This window comes from Suillus bovinus (assembly GCF_016758785.1).
Source record: "Suillus bovinus strain UH-Sbo-P2 chromosome Unknown EDB93scaffold_6, whole genome shotgun sequence".
Taxonomy (NCBI): Eukaryota; Fungi; Basidiomycota; class Agaricomycetes; order Boletales; family Suillaceae; genus Suillus; species Suillus bovinus.
In genome coordinates, this window is record NW_024542062.1 from 400,445 (window position 1) to 415,847 (window position 15,403).

At 44.0% G+C, this 15,403-nt stretch overlaps 5 protein-coding genes across 5 annotated transcripts; 2 read left to right on the forward strand and 3 right to left on the reverse strand.

Moving 5' to 3' along the window:
* The first annotated feature begins 17 nt into the window (after positions 1-17).
* On the forward strand, positions 18-1,224 carry EDB93DRAFT_1122587 (uncharacterized protein). Its single transcript, XM_041448604.1, has 4 exons — positions 18-306; positions 357-429; positions 484-601; positions 654-1,224. The coding sequence occupies exons 1-4, from the start codon at positions 39-41 to the stop codon at positions 1,068-1,070; spliced, it is 876 nt and encodes a 291-aa protein (XP_041311738.1). The 5' UTR covers positions 18-38; the 3' UTR covers positions 1,071-1,224.
* EDB93DRAFT_1122591 (membrane bound O-acyl transferase family-domain-containing protein) lies at positions 1,225-3,181 on the forward strand. Its single transcript, XM_041448605.1, has 4 exons — positions 1,225-1,321; positions 1,374-1,630; positions 1,695-3,010; positions 3,063-3,181. Exons 2-3 carry the CDS (start codon positions 1,382-1,384, stop codon positions 2,742-2,744), a joined length of 1,299 nt encoding a protein of 432 aa, XP_041311739.1. The 5' UTR covers positions 1,225-1,321; positions 1,374-1,381; the 3' UTR covers positions 2,745-3,010; positions 3,063-3,181.
* A 1,721-nt stretch (positions 3,182-4,902) lies between these two features.
* EDB93DRAFT_1246498 (uncharacterized protein) lies at positions 4,903-6,229 on the reverse strand (the record flags this gene model as incomplete). The annotated part of the gene is made up of 4 exons (XM_041452455.1): positions 4,903-4,959; positions 5,027-5,704; positions 5,758-5,877; positions 5,957-6,229. 4 exons carry the CDS (start codon positions 6,227-6,229, stop codon positions 4,903-4,905), a joined length of 1,128 nt encoding a protein of 375 aa, XP_041311740.1.
* A 4,761-nt stretch (positions 6,230-10,990) lies between these two features.
* EDB93DRAFT_1067233 (uncharacterized protein) lies at positions 10,991-11,388 on the reverse strand (the record flags this gene model as incomplete). The annotated part of the gene is made up of 2 exons (XM_041444922.1): positions 10,991-11,219; positions 11,246-11,388. Coding segments are annotated over 2 exons (372 nt in total), but the record flags the coding sequence as incomplete, so codon positions are not given.
* Positions 11,389-12,487: 1,099 nt separating this feature from the next.
* EDB93DRAFT_1077728 (uncharacterized protein) lies at positions 12,488-13,038 on the reverse strand (the record flags this gene model as incomplete). Its single annotated transcript, XM_041445333.1, has 3 exons — positions 12,488-12,588; positions 12,637-12,841; positions 12,907-13,038. 3 exons carry the CDS (start codon positions 13,036-13,038, stop codon positions 12,488-12,490), a joined length of 438 nt encoding a protein of 145 aa, XP_041311742.1.
* Positions 13,039-15,403: the final 2,365 nt, after the last annotated feature.

Consider the following 15,403-nt stretch of genomic DNA (forward strand, 5'->3'; position numbering starts at 1 on the left):
TCTTTTGGACAACAAACCACAACAACGTTTGATGCTTCATGATCCCAAAGTTCGTCAATCCACACCTTCAAGGTCAAGACTTTGAGCTTGTGTCTCGAGCACAGCTTGTGTCTGACGTGGACCCCCTTGCGGATGCGCACAGTACATCTGACGTTGAGATCACAACCTCAAAGCGCAAGCTCTATGAGCACCTCTTCTCAGAGTTTGGGCAGTATCTATCAACAGCTCCTAATCATTCTCCCAGCAAGAAAAAGCGATGCAACGGGAACAAGACAACGCCACCGGACGTACAGGATGGCCTAATATGTATGTATCCAAGCCTGTAAGAAACGCTTTCTCGCGGCTCACCCATACAGTGTTTCGTTTGCTTTCCAGTACAACACGCCCAAGGATCATATCAACTATTCCGAAACCTCTACCCAGGCCAATGTACTTTGTTTTATATTGAATTTCTCTTCCACTCATCATTTTCCTTGTCTGAAGAACAAGACCACCTGAATGCGAAGACAACCCTATCCAGGCTGACGAACGGATGAGACGCGCCCAGTCTGTAGCTGTGGACTTTGCACGGCTAGACGCGCCGTCGCAAAAGCACTCCAATGTGTGTAATAGCATCTACAAATCTCGGCGTCATAGACAATCCTCCCATTCAGCCATTTGTACAAGCCGACCAGAAAGTCATCCGCATGAGAGGCAATTTACCAGTTCCTCACCCCACAGTGATGGTTACCGAAAGTCATCGACACAAAACAGCGCGCAGGCAGGCAATGGGGTCACCAATACCTGGTGCTATCGATTCCCCACATTCATTACGGGCAACCTGCATCATTTTCCCTACTGCTTATAGTGAGGAATTGCAATCATACCACAAGACACACGCCAAAGCGGTCAAGAAGAAGCCTTACGAACGCCCGTTTCCTGCTTATTGGAGGCCAGATTCTAATCAACGGGGAAAATGCGCGGGCTATGGATTGGGCTATCCAGGAAGTTGGAGTGTTCGTTACGAGGGCGATCTGAAGAAACCATGGTATGTGAGAGATACAATGCGGAAAGCGGTTTTCATCACATAGAAATTGACGTTGAGCATGATTATCCTTCGAATCAAATCGCATGTTTGCTTCTTTGTGATTCGACACTTCACTTCAATCGACGCAACTTTGAGGCCCGCCTATATACTAAGATAGTACTTATCTCCATTCGTCCAATATAGTTTCAAACTCTAATGATGCCGTAGCGACGTTCACTACCAGTGAACGTTGAAACTTGTCTTGCTGTCAGCACATCGGATCGCACGGTTCACCTGTTAGACATACATTACAGGGTACACCACATTTTCCATGTTCATAGCAGTTCATCATTAACATTGACAACAGCTCCCAGCATGGTCAGCCTCACTAAGCTAGTTGTACCCCAGGAGAGAGTTTCGTTGTCGGTGTCGACTTTTTCAACATTTTTCTTGCCGGCCTTTGCTTCCTACTTTGCAATGGGTGTGTTGGTTCAACGAAAACGCACTGCAATAATCCGCGTTGCGCTGCTTCCAGTTACATTGCTATGCGCATATCGAGCTGGCTCGTCGCTCGATCTTTCTCTCGGCATTCCGAACTACCGTTTCCTCAATCAAGGCTTAGTTGTGAGTGCACTGAATAAGCTGCCCGTCATGAAGAGCTTTGTCTCATCCAAGTATTGGAACTCAGCTCGCCATATTTACCCTTTCGATGCGATCGGCCGCTTGGGCTTTCGCAAAAAAACCATATAAACGAATCGCTTTGCAACTGAAAAAAGAATTCAACGATGATACCATGTCAAGCAGCCCAAGCAACCAGTTGACTAGCGTTGATGATACTCCACTGTTTACCGCTATCTGGAACGCATGGGATCTATCAGTTAACCTTCGCGGGATTGGGTGGGATTGGGCAGAAGGCTTACGCATTCCAAAGAGCAGTCTTGGAACAAAGTCAAAGTTGGAATTCCTGCTCATCACTTTCGTGAAGCTACTATTCTATGCACTCGCATTTGACGCTACCTCTGGAGCTGCTCGCGATTTTTCTCCAGAAACATTTGGATCAACCAAGGGGGGCACAATATTTGACGCATCGCTGCCACCCTTCAGTCGCTATACCCGATCTACCATCATTACAATCCTCTCTGGTTGGACAGCATATTTTGTGATTGAATTGGTGTATCAGATACACACCATCGAGTTCGTCTTGTTATTCAGACAAACACCGTCTCAATGGCCACCCTTGTTTGATACCCCGTGGCTTTCAACATCGTTGACCAGCTTTTGGGGTCACAAGTGGCATCAATTGTTTCGAGAGGGCTTCATATCAGTCGGTGCTCGACCATTGTCATACCTGCTTGGTCGCACTGGAGGAGTGATGGGCGCATTTCTTGTCTCAGGCGCTCTGCACTATCTTGGATTGAAAGCAATGGAACAAGGTGGTTACCCAGTTGTTGTGTTTGGATTCTTCATCATGCAAGCCATCGGTCTAATTCTTGAAGGCATGTGGAAGAGACATACAGGCTTACGTGTTGATGCATTTTCGGGGTTGTTGTGGACTTGGCTTTGGATAATCTTCTGGGCTAACTTCATGGTTGATGCATGGGCGAGAGTTGGTTTGGTCGGGTCCAAGTTCTTTCCTGATGATTACAGACCGACAGTCTTACTTGTTTACTTTTTGAAACATGGTTTTAAGCTATTTGGATTTTCTGAGAGATTGTTTGATGTAGCTCAAAGGTGTTGATCGCATGGCTGTATATATAATTATAATACAGCTTGAGAATAACAAGCAGCACAAAAGTTGTCACTGTCCATGCACATACTACATAGTACCACAGGATCCTGGCAGAAAGATATTGATGATCCTAAAAGTCTGATACATCTTTAAAGTCTAGTCATCCACTCTGGAATATATCTGTTATGTATACACTGTAGATAGTAGTTCCAGTGAAAATCAGAGCAAAATGTGCTGATGCTGAATGTTTCAGAGTAACTTCCTGAATCAGGATTCTATGGTGCTGGATCAGTTCAAAAATTACACACATGAAACTCACTCACTCACAGACACCAAACACACACAGTATTCAATATTCAATATTTAACATTCGCTGTCATGTGACAGCACCTTATTCATCTGGATGATATAGAATTTTTGGCAGCTGGTAGCATGGTGAATTTTTTGCAAACGCATAAGGTATACAAAAATATCACTACTGTATGTAATCACGGCAAAATAAGGTTTAAGCCACAATTGGCTCATTCCGAGTCGAAACTCAATAAGGAAATCTAAATCCAAGAGATGATCCTGGATCTTTGGCCTAAGGACCATTGTCAAGATAGTGCATAATCCAACAAGCATCATCAACACTCTCAAACTGTGGCTAGTAACAGATGGATCTCCGTTGTCATTGTTTTCTTTTGCTTATTACTTGCCTTGTTGCTCAGATATCAGCTCTGTACTACCAACTCTTCCTAACTCCACACACCAGTGTCCCATACCATACATCCGCCTTGACAGGTCATGCATGGGTTCTCGAGCTCCTCACAGGCCATCCAGACAGGATCAGACATAGTCTAGGGGTGAACTTGGAAGTATATGAAGGACTACTGCAAGTTCTACAGGCTAATGGATTTGTTCAATCTCGCAATGGTGTTTCAGTCGAGGAACAACTGGCCATTTTTTTATATATGTGTGTGACTGGTCTCTCAACCCAGCATGTTGGTGAGCATTTCCAATGGTCCTCTGACACAATCTCAAGGTAAAATCTTCCTCTCAAAGACTCTGATTCCATCAGTATATACTAATTTTTATTATATATGTAGATACTTCAAGTGCATGCTGATGTTCTTCTTGGATGACCCTTTCTACTCCTCCCAAGTTAAATTTCTGATGATCAATTCCCCCATCCCTTTTTTGATACAAAATGACCCCTGCTTTCACTTTTTTGATGAATGTATTAGTGCAGTTGATGGTACACACGTCCAGGCATTTACAACATCTACTGACCAGGTCTTCATGCATAACTAGAAGGGTTTTATATTTCAGAATTGTTTGTTCATATGTGATTTTGATTCTTTGTTCATTTATTCACTTTGTGGTTGTGATGGCTCGTCTGCTGATGCAGCACTTTGAAATGATGCACGCCAACATGACCTATGGATACCAGAAGGAAGATACCTGCTTGCAGATGCAGGGTTTGGTACTTGTGACACATTATTGGTTCCATATCGTGGTGTGTGCTATCACCTCAAAGAATGGCATCAGGCATCTCTCACATCAGTTTTTTCTTTCATTTTTGATCTTGCATTTGACATGTATTCAAGCCCACAGAATGCTAAAGAATTTTTCAACCTTCACCATGCTTCACTGCGCAATGTAATTGAACACATATTTGAGGTGGTGGAACATCAGTGGCACATCTTACAACTCCCTCCAGAGTACAGCATGGACATTCAGGCATGTTTACCATTGGCCCTGTGTGCCTTGCACAATTTCATCTGTCGCCATGACCCCAATTTTGGTCAAGATTTTGACTTAGATGGTGAGATCTTGGATATTACTGGTGATGATGACATGAATGATGGTGTGCACTGGTTGCCTGAGGAATTGCAGGGGAATCTGGCTGATGGGCCAGCAGATGGTAGAGAGAGGAGAAGAGCTGATCAGCATTATGATGAAATAGCGGCTGCCATGTGGGTAGATTACTTAGAAGAACAAGCTTGGCGTGGACTTGCAGTACCAGTGCCAAATTAAAACTAGGCAGTATCAATACTCATTGAATTACACACTATGGATAGATAAAAAGTGCGTTAGTAATAGTGAGACTTGAACTTGAACATAGAAACACTTGTAGTACGACCAGCATTATGACAAAAGACTAGTACTATTTACTACCTACATATCACCACAATGAATGACAGAGAGCTTCCTCTGTGCCCATTGGCCCTGTATTCTGCACCTTTAAAATTAGTGAACACAACTGCCTCAGTTGGGTTTGATGATAAGTAATCTGTAAGTTCCATCACATCATCCATATTCAAGCCCTTGGTCTCAGTAATCAAATTGATTACACGTCCAAGGTCAGTGGAGGGAGGATGGTCTGGTACAGCAGTGTGGATGCTAGACTCGGAGGGTATAGTAAAATTGTTGATTATATGAGGTAAGGCATCTGCGATTGACATCAGTACTACACTACCCTCCTGCTGGGCTGCTACAGACACTGAGGGAGGGCGGGACCACTTCTGCAACTGCCATTCTCCATCATTTGGCAGTGCACTAAATTTGTGCTTAGTCTGGCTGACACTTGTCAGCCCTGAGTCGCTCGTAGTAGAAGAAAAAATGAATGAGACAGTCTGCCTACTGGCAGGTGGCTGGGAGTGTGAACCTGAGGATGGAGGTGTCATGGATGCCTGGGCCAGTGGAGATGCTTGATGAATGTTGATCATGTCAGCAGCAGAAACAAGTTGCATTAAAATCATGGTATTGTTCATGGTGGGAATGTGACTTGGAGGATTCAGCGGAGGGGACATCATGAGAGTGCTGGAAGATGGCTTGGAGGGTACAACAGAAGCCATTAGGCTGGCCTGGGGCTGACACTTAACAAACTTTCCTCTTGCAATGCTTGGCCCATGGTGCATGATCTGGTTGATTATATTGAAGTACGAGAATTCTTTGGTTTTGAATGGTTTCGCAGTGGGACTGTTCTGGTATTGCAGGCACTTTAATGGGAGTTCTATAGTTAAAAATTGGTGCTTACCTTGACATATTTCTCCCAAATGTCCCCATGTGCATCTGTAATTCCTGCTCTAAGCTCATCACTCCATGAAAAGCCTGATGTTTTCTTGATGTTGATAACAGTATTGTAAGAACTCTTTAGCTATCAAGACATTAGTAAGCTACAGCCAGCAATGGATGAGTGTGATAGTGCTTATATTGGTCTACTTTGTCTTGCAGACACTTGCAGTCTTTGTCCCTTCACATTGATTGGAAAACACTTTGTTGATATTGTCAACAGCTCCTTGAAAGGTTGATTTTTTGAAGCTCATAGTATCACCAGCCTGAGCCTTATGGGTGAGGAGGTACTGGAGGAATCTGGCTTCTTCTTCATGCATCCAATGCACAGGGGCTTTATGAGTTCTCTCTGATCTTGATAATACATCTTTCTCATTGACAGGTCCCTGCAATCGGAGAGAACGAGTAGACGATACAGAGGCATCACTGATAGACATGGTGGTATGTTTCAATGTAGTAAGTCTGCCAGTGGTACGATTTGACATAATGGCCTTTTCAGTTGATCTACCCATACATTTTCCCTGTGTTCCTCCCATTAAGGCTGATCAATAGTGATAGGTATTGCTAGGACAAGGAATCTGGGATCATTTAGACAAACAAGGTGCTGTTACATGACAGCAAATATTGAATATTGAATACTGTGTCTGTACAGAGCCTAAACACACACATGTCTCGTATTTTAACATATTCAGTACTATAGGTGCATTTTCAAGTTAACTGTGTTGTTCTAACTAAGGTGTCTTGAATCATTCAAGACAGTGCCAGTGCTAGTGCTGCCATGGTCTGGTTCTGTGCAGTTTGGTCCATGGTTCTCATGTCAGTCAGAACTGGACTGGAAATCAGTTCTCGGTTCTCAGTTCTTGGTCCTCTCAAATAGTTCTGTTTTGGTTTGAACCTTGCTGAACAGTTCCAAACAGTTGTTAATTCTGACTTCGACATCACTTACTTTGATGTCAGACTGACCTTTGAAATTTGCACCCTTGGGTATTCAAGATGCCTCTAGCCTTTTGGGATGTAACTTTATAAGTATTAACTCATTCAACTCTTGCAATGACCTGTCTTCCTCAGCTTCATCCTTCTCTATGCATGCAGCACGATACCACTCCTGCACTGATCTTGTTGAATAAATGATCCACCACACCCGTACCTGCAAACACCGTACCTGCCATGATATGGGTGTGCACTGACCTGCCAATTTTGTGGATATAAACAGTGTTTGTGGTATACTGCAGTTTTTTCCCAGACCCATGAGTAAGACACTGATGAAACACATATTACAGTGACATATTTCCATATTATACGGGTCACCCAACCTACGTAATATCCCATATAAGATGGGCCAGCGGACTATGGGCTGATGTTATGTATATCCCCGATGTTGACAGATGGGCCAGGAGGGATATTATTTCCGATGGAGACGGGTGGGCCCATCTATGCTGATATTATATATATCCTCAAAGATGTCATGTGGGCCGATGTAAGGGTTTATTGTATAGATGGGTGGGCCGACATACTGGAATTATTTTGTAGATGGATGGGCTGAGGGAGTGGTGGAATATTCATTATATAGATGGGTGGGCCGATGGAGGGGGATGTTATATAGATGGGTGGTCCAAGGTAGTGAGATATCTGTCTGACATTCACGGATTACTGAGTCCCAGATGCCCAAAAACCAAATCCCATTGTGCAATATCCATTCTGGACACCCGAACACCCAAAGCTTGAGACTGGAAACTGGAAACTTGTGAAAATGTGTGAAATTTCTATTTCCTTACACCAAACACATGAACACCTGAACACCCAAAGCCTGAAGCTTGAAAGTCCATTTATCAAATCACCGAGTGCTGAGTGCTGATAAACTCGAAGCCTGAGACCCAAAATCTGAAGCCTGGAACCCAAAAACATGTATGCAAAATGTCCATTTTTCATTCATTGCACAAATCACTAAGTGTCAAGTGCCAAAATCCGAAACTTGAGACCCAGTACACAAATCACCAAGTACCGAGTGCCGAGGGCTGAACCCCAAAGTCCGAGGCCCAAAACCTGAAGTCCGAAACCCGAAAACATGTATATAACATATCCATTTTTCAGTCATTGCACAAATCACCGAGTGTCGAGTGCCAAAACCCAAAACTTGAAACCTGGTATGCAACATGCCCATTTTTCATTTACATTAAACAAATCATCAAATGCCAAGTGCCGAGGCCCAAACCCCAATGTCCGAAACCCGAAACCCAAAAATATGGATATAACATATCCATATTTCCCTCACTGCACCAATCACCGAGTGTCAAGTACCAAAACCCAAAACTCGACACCCGGTACACAAATCACCAAGTGCCGAGTGCCGAGCCCCGAGCCCTGATGTCCGAAGACCGAAACCCAAAGTCTGAAACCCAAAAATATGTATGCAACATATCAATATTTCACTCATTGCACAAATCACTGAGTGTTGAGTGCCAAAACCCAAAACTCGAAGCACAGTACAAAAATCACCAAGTGCCGAGTGCTGAGTGCCGAGGCCCAAAGCCCGATGTCCGAAGCCTGAAACCCGAAGCCTGAAACCCAAAAATACGTATACAACATATCCATATTTCCCTCACTGCACCAATCACCAAGTGTCAAGTACTGAAACCCAAAACTCGACACCTGGTACACAAATCACCAAGTGCAGAGTGCTGAGTGCCGAGGCCCAAAGCCTGATGTCTGAAGCCCAAAACCCAAAGCCTGAAACCCGAAAATATGTGTACAACATATCCATATTTCACTCATTGCACAAATCACCGAGTGTCGAGTACCGAATGTTACAAGAACATCTAGACACTTGGGCCCCTACCATTTTTCTCCTTATCCTCCTTGTCTCTGCCCTTGCATCACACCCTTACCCCGACCTTGCTCTTGTTATCCTTGTCATCCTCGCATTCCCTTTTGCCCTCTACCTGTCGCTCCAGCAAAGCCAGTACATTTGGCCGGACCCTTTCTCTGATGAAGCATACCCATGCTCCGTTCCACCCGTTGACTGATCCTGTGGACAGTCCCCTTTACCCTTACCGTCAGAACGGTAACCTATGATACGATGCACGTTGCATCCCCTTTGCCCTGTTTCCTTTCTTGACCTATGACTCAGTGCACAGTCGCACATTTGTAGTTATACTTAGCTCTGCAGTTGCACAATCGTGCCCCTGCTTGTTTCACTTCCTGTTCTGTTCTTTGACTCATTTCTTATCCGCACGTTCTGGTTCGCCTATGACTCACCTTGAATGTGCCTTCCTTTTCTAGTATCATCCTTTGACCAGTTCTCCTTTCAGTAGTACAAGTTATCATCCACTAATATGCTTCCTCTCCTCTATATAAACTCACTACCATGTATCTAGTTCCTTAACTTGAATCTACTTGGTTCTTGACCTCCTACTCCTAACAAGAGTGATTCCTTCTGCCTATCCAGCAGTCTATATTCTATCTTCTTATCTGCTCATTGCGGATAAGTCCCTAGTCTCGATCTTTACTCATCGACTTCATCAACGAGCAAAGCCCCTGTTAACTAGTCGGACTTCTGTCCTTCTATTAATGCAGATCTTACAATTAACCATCGGGTGTTGTAAGCCTTGGCAGATACGCTTATTGTCGAGCCCTGCTTGACATAAGCTACCCAATTTGGACATAGACATTAAATCTTACTTGCCAAAGCTTTGCCAAGTAAGACCCCTAACCTTGGGCTAGCCCAGGGACGTCCTCAACCGTTGACGGCACACACTCTGTTTGAGTGTCACCAACAGATACTATCCAAGTCGTAACACCAAAACCTGAAACTCGACACCTGGTACACAAATCACCAACTGCCAAGTGCTGAGGCCCGAAGCCCGATGTCCAAAGCCTGAAACCTGAAAATATGTATACAACATATCCATATTTCCCTCATTGCACAAATCATGGAGTGTCAAGTACCAAAACCCGAAACTCGACACCCGGTACACAAATCACCAAGTGCTGAGTGCTGAGGCCTGAGCTCTGATGTCCGAGGCCCAAAACTCGACATCCGAAGCCTGAAACCCAAAGCCTGAAACCTGATAATATGTATACAACATATCCATTTTTCCCTCATTGCACAACTCACTGAGTGTCGAGTACCAAAACCCGAAACTTGAGACCCAGTACACAAATCACCAAGTGCAGAGTGCCAAGTGCCAAGGCCCGAAACCCGACATCTGAAGCCCAAATTCTGAAGCCCAAAACCCAAAAACATGTATGCAATATTTCCATTTTTTACTCATTGCACAAATCACTGAGTGTTGAGTGTCAAAACCCAAAACTCGAAACCCGGTGTGCAACATGTCCATTTTTCACTCATTGCATAAAACACCAAGTGTCAAATGCTGAAACCTGAAACTCAAAACCTGGTGTGCAACATGCCCATTTTTCATTTACATTAAACAAATCATTGAGTGCCGAGTGCTGAGGCCCGAAACCTGAAAACATGTATGCAACATGTCCAATTTTCATTTATGGCACAAATCACTGAGTGTCGAGTGCTGAAACACAATACCTGGTGCTACAAATGGACATGAATTCTGTATTTGTATTTATTATCCATTGATGTAGGGTTCAAACAACTTGGGGATTGTATTGACTACCAAGTGTCAGTACTTTGGACTCGGGACTCGCTAGCCAATATAGGCAAAGATAAAAAAAAAATGCAAGTTGCTGTCCAAGTCTAGGTGAGTGTATTGGTTGTTAGTTGTGTGGTGACTTCACACTAGATAGGTCGAAGACTTCTAAGACTTCGAAGACTTGAAGGACACTTCAAGGACATTACTATATTAGTAGATAACTTTGAGGACTTCGAGGACACTTTCAGGACAGACCTCTAAGACACTTTGAGGACACATACCATACTAGGAATTGTTTATATTTGTTTACATAGACTCGCCCATAGTGCAGAGTTCACAAGTCTTACATGCTTTGTGCATTGACTTTGAACTCTCAGGTATAGTACTTTACTTATTTACACAATAATATCAAGTGCATTGACTTTGAACTCTCAGTTCTTCTAACAGTGAGCTCATGATTATGGCCGCAAAACTCTCATCTGTTGGGGCGTGGCCAAGTGAGGATAGCTGCTCTTTGATGATGTGCAGTTTGTCAAAGTGCTCTCGGATGTTGCCCTTCTCAGGGCATTTCTGGTCCTGCAGTTTTCGCAATAGCTCAATGGACACAACTCGAAACCACTTTTTGAAGAGATTGGATAGGTACTTGAAGATTTCTCCTGCCGTTTCCAAGTTTTTAACTTGTATAAACAGAGAGTCAGGGATCATGCCAGCTATTTGCTGCTTCATTATAGCCTCACCCATCCTCCATTCCTTTACAGCAATTCTGTATGCTGCGAGCTCCCTAACCTCGTCTGACGTGGTTGGTGTCCACGATGCTCCTCTTCCCAACAATGTCGAGGGGTCTACAGTTTCTTCTCGGTACCCTCTAGGTGACCAAGGAACCCACGAGCATTGACGGACCACAACAACCTATCCTTGTAGGTCATCCAATTTTTTCCATTCACAATAAGTTTTGGGACGCAAAGAAAGTCATCTCTGAGTTTGGTGCTTAAGCTGGACATGGTGACAGGTTTCTTTTGTGTACTTTAATCTGGTTAAAAATTAACGAGTGCAGGGCTCATAACCTGCAGCAAGTACACAAGCTCAGTGGACTTAGTAGAAGTCACTATATTAAATGTATATACCTGCAGTGAGTACACGAGCTGCAGAGACCATTAGCTAGATGTAAGTAATATGAATATTGTACTGACCTCAGTGGACTTAGTAGAAGTCACTGAGGAAGTTCAACTATATGTGGATGAGGAAAATGCAAAGAGCATGCTTATGTAATCTAGGTATAGGGAACTGCAGGGGTAAACCCGTGGGTATGGGCAGTCGTACCCATACCCGTCGTGCAGGTGCAGGTTTTTGTGCGGATATCAACATAATGGACCCGGGGTATTGCCCTCAAGGGGTATACCTGCGGGTCACGAGAAAGAACACGCACAAAACAAAGAGATGATGAACACGCACAAAATAATCAATAGCATGAGATAACGAAAACAAATGTGATTATTCTACCTGGATATTAATTCTGTCCCAGCCCTCATCCATTGCTTCCTCTTCGCCAACAACATCTGGGAGCTTAGAAACGTGAATGATATCCTCATCTTTGACCAGGCCCAACTCGCTCCATAAACCAACACAAAGCAGCGCACGAGTTGACTGCGCCGATAAACGATTTCTGATGTGTGACAGGATGAGACGCCCGCGACTGAAGAGACGTTCAACATCTACAGATGTTGCTATAGGCAATGTGAGCTTACGATGTATTAAAGGAAAACACTACATACCAGGGATGGTTAGATAGTCAATTGCCATGTGTGACAGCCAGGGGAACAATTTGCGATGTTTGTTCCACCAACCGATAGGGTTGGTGACACGTTCCACGTCTGTACTAAGATAACAGTTGAGTTCTGAGCCCAAGTCAGTAGGTTTGGGGGCTGCGAGTGCTGGGAGGTTGTCAAAAATGTTGTCGCTCTAAGATTTAGTCAGTACGAACACCAAGTAAAAAGCAAATGGAAAAAATACCATCTGTATATCACCATTTGACTCCAAGACATCCTCCTCACACCTTAGGTCAGAGTCGACATTGGCTGATGAGTATGATCATTCAAACTCTTCACACACGAGTTGCTCCGGAGTCTTGATCCAGCTGTCTTCCCAATGTGCCGCCTTAAAGTATGCCAGCTTATGTTGGGGATGTAACACTAGTATAATGTTAGAAAAAAAACCTGTGAATATTGAACAGAACTTACCCATCGAGATTCGATATGTGCGAGACTTGTCGGTAAGCTGATAGTACTGGTTGAGTGTGTTTGTTGCCAGCTGAACTGCCGAACAAATTGAGGGCAGATACTTCTTGTTTTGGGAATAGGAGGTGAGCATCTTGTCGACGTGATCCATGGCTGGGATCACCATCGCAAGGTTGGGTGTTGCATGCGAGAAGTAAAGTGTGGCGTCCTTTAGAATCTAACAAGTGCAAACAATGTCACATGAGCATGTGTGGTGTCGGAAAACGCACAAACCTTAAGTACATCCCACAATTGCTGTAGTATCACCCACTTGGTGTCCTCCAACTCATACTTTCGTAAACCTAAGTCCCGCCGTTGCGTAACAGCATCTACGGCCTCTCGATGCGCAAGCGCATAGTCCAACATATCGAACGTGGAATTCCATCATGTAGCGACATCCCGTGGCATGAGGGTTTGGGCTTGCGACAAATCCTTGAGGATGCCCTGCCATGCGGGAAGGACGATAGTAGTCGAATGGATGATCTTGGATGCGAGCTTGCACAGCTGGGGCATAAGTTGAGGTCAACGGTGAGTTCTCTTTTGTTGCATGCACTTACTTTGACCAGCGCTAATTTGACTGGGCGAATTGATTTGTTTAGTGCGACCTGCTCTTGCTCATCCAACAATTCAACCTCATCGACAAATCCTTTGTTGTTATCTACCTCGTCCATTGCCCCTGCATCCTCTTCCATCTCTGTGCTAAGTTCTTCTAGCTCCTTATCAGTACTATGCACCAATGCTTGGTCGGCTTCCTGTTTCTTCACATCAAATTCACGGATCAAGGATTTCGCCACCAGATTGACGGTATGGAGGAAACACCTGGTATGAGTGGTTGGCCCACCAAACTCCAGCACCTTGCCGCTCAGTTCACAAATCATGGTGTCGTTATTGGACGCATTATCACACGTCACGCTCAGGATCTGTGCACCGTGGATTTAGTTGCATGTAGGTTTATTATTTTTTTTGAACCATTACCTTTTCTGATATGCCGAATTCTTCTAGCATTTTGGCAAATGTCTCTGCAAGCTCTTCGCCAGTGTGGGACTATGAACCCCTTAGCTCACATGCTACTAGATAGGTAAGTGTTTACCTTCCCGACTTCCACAACATCTAATGGTATGCTTAGCAGCTCTCCCTCGTGCTCAAAGTGGGCCGAAAACGCGACCAATGCGCGATGGTTGGGTGACGACCAACCGTCAGTGGTAAAATTTATTTTACCATCGTATTCCTGGTATGTATTGATTATTTGTTTGTTTATTAATGAAAAATCACTTACCTGTAGCATTGTAGCAACGCGCTGCCGAGTTCGCACGAAGACTTGTCGAACATCACGCGAAAGGGTGGATGGCGAAGGTATGTAGTATTCGGGTCTCCCTGTCTTCATCAGTGACTGAAATGCGCGGTCCTTGACAATATCGAATGGACACAGGCTCTCGGATACCCAGCGCACCAGTTCAGCCCTGAAGGCAGATGTTCTTTCAGATTCCCAAGGCTTTGATGAGATTGTCTTTGTATCTTGTTTCTACACATGTATGTTGACAGTGTGAGTAAGTAACTTTCCCTTTGCCACTGCATTCAAATGACGTGGTGATTGATCCGTTTCACAGGAAATTACCGACAATCTTCTGGCGGACCTCATTGGTGTTCTTGGCCTGATCAGTGGCTTTCAACACTTCGTTGCCCCAGCATGAACAAACATGCTTCCGCCCATAGTGCAGAGTTCACAAGTCTTACATGCTTCGTGCATTGACTTTGAACTCTCAGGTACAGTACTTTACTTATTTACACAATAATATCAAGTGCATTGACTTTGAACTCTCAGTTCTTCTAACACCATGCTATGTGTGTTAAAATCACTCAGGCCCATTGTTAGTTTGTCTTTGTGATGCGAGTTCACTTTAATCTTTTCAAACACCAAATTGATACAGTCTTACAGATTTGATTCGATAACTATGCCTACTGCATTGACTAAGTTCACTCCTTACAATCTACTAATATAGTAATGTCCTTGAAGTGTCCTTCAAGTCTTCGAAGTCTTAGAAGTCTTCGACCTATCTAGTGTGAAGTTACCACACAACTAACAACAGGAGGGAGAATGGCCATGTGATGTTGCCTTCACAATAGACACTCTTTGTCAGATCGTCTGGGAATGTGGACGACCAGTTTGATGATGTTCATCTGGGGAGAAATATAAGCCTCTGCGTGAACAAGCCACACAGGCACACTGTTAGAAGAACTGAGAGTTCAAAGTCAATGCACTTGGTATTATTGTGTAAATAAGTAAAGTACCATACCTGAGAGTTCAAAGTCAATGCATGAAGCATGTAATACTTGTGAACTCTGCACTATGGGCGAGTCTATGTAAACAAAAAACAATTCCTAGTATGGTATGTGTCCTCGAAGTCCTCGAAGTTATCTACTAATATAGTAATGTCCTTGAAGTGTCCTTCAAGTCTTCGAAGTCTTAGAAGTCTTCGATCTATCTAGTGTGAAGTCACCACACAACTAACACACACCGGCATTGAGAAATATATCGCAAGTCTTTGAATCAGTAGTAAAGCAGCCCATCCATCTTGAGTTCCCATCAAGTGGACTCCAAGAGGACCAGCCTAAGGTGAGACAAGGTTGAACTATCTCAATGTAGTCCATGAAAGCTATGATGTCGAGGAATGAGTGTTGTGCTTGGGCAACAAAGATGATGATATTGCGGTATGTCAAGGGATGTTGCTGG

Bases quoted from the DNA above. Each gene is read 5' to 3' on its own strand.
- EDB93DRAFT_1122587 (XM_041448604.1), top strand. From the start codon at position 39: ATGATCCCAAAGTTCGTCAATCCACACCTTCAAGGTCAAGACTTTGAG. The intron at 430-483 runs GTACTTTGTTTT...CCTTGTCTGAAG, and splicing joins AAACCTCTACCCAGGCCAAT to AACAAGACCACCTGAATGCG. The intron at 602-653 runs GTGTGTAATAGC...CCTCCCATTCAG, and splicing joins CGTCGCAAAAGCACTCCAAT to CCATTTGTACAAGCCGACCA.
- EDB93DRAFT_1122591 (XM_041448605.1), top strand. From the start codon at position 1,382: ATGGTCAGCCTCACTAAGCTAGTTGTACCCCAGGAGAGAGTTTCGTTG. The intron at 1,631-1,694 runs GTGAGTGCACTG...ATTGGAACTCAG, and splicing joins TCCTCAATCAAGGCTTAGTT to CTCGCCATATTTACCCTTTC.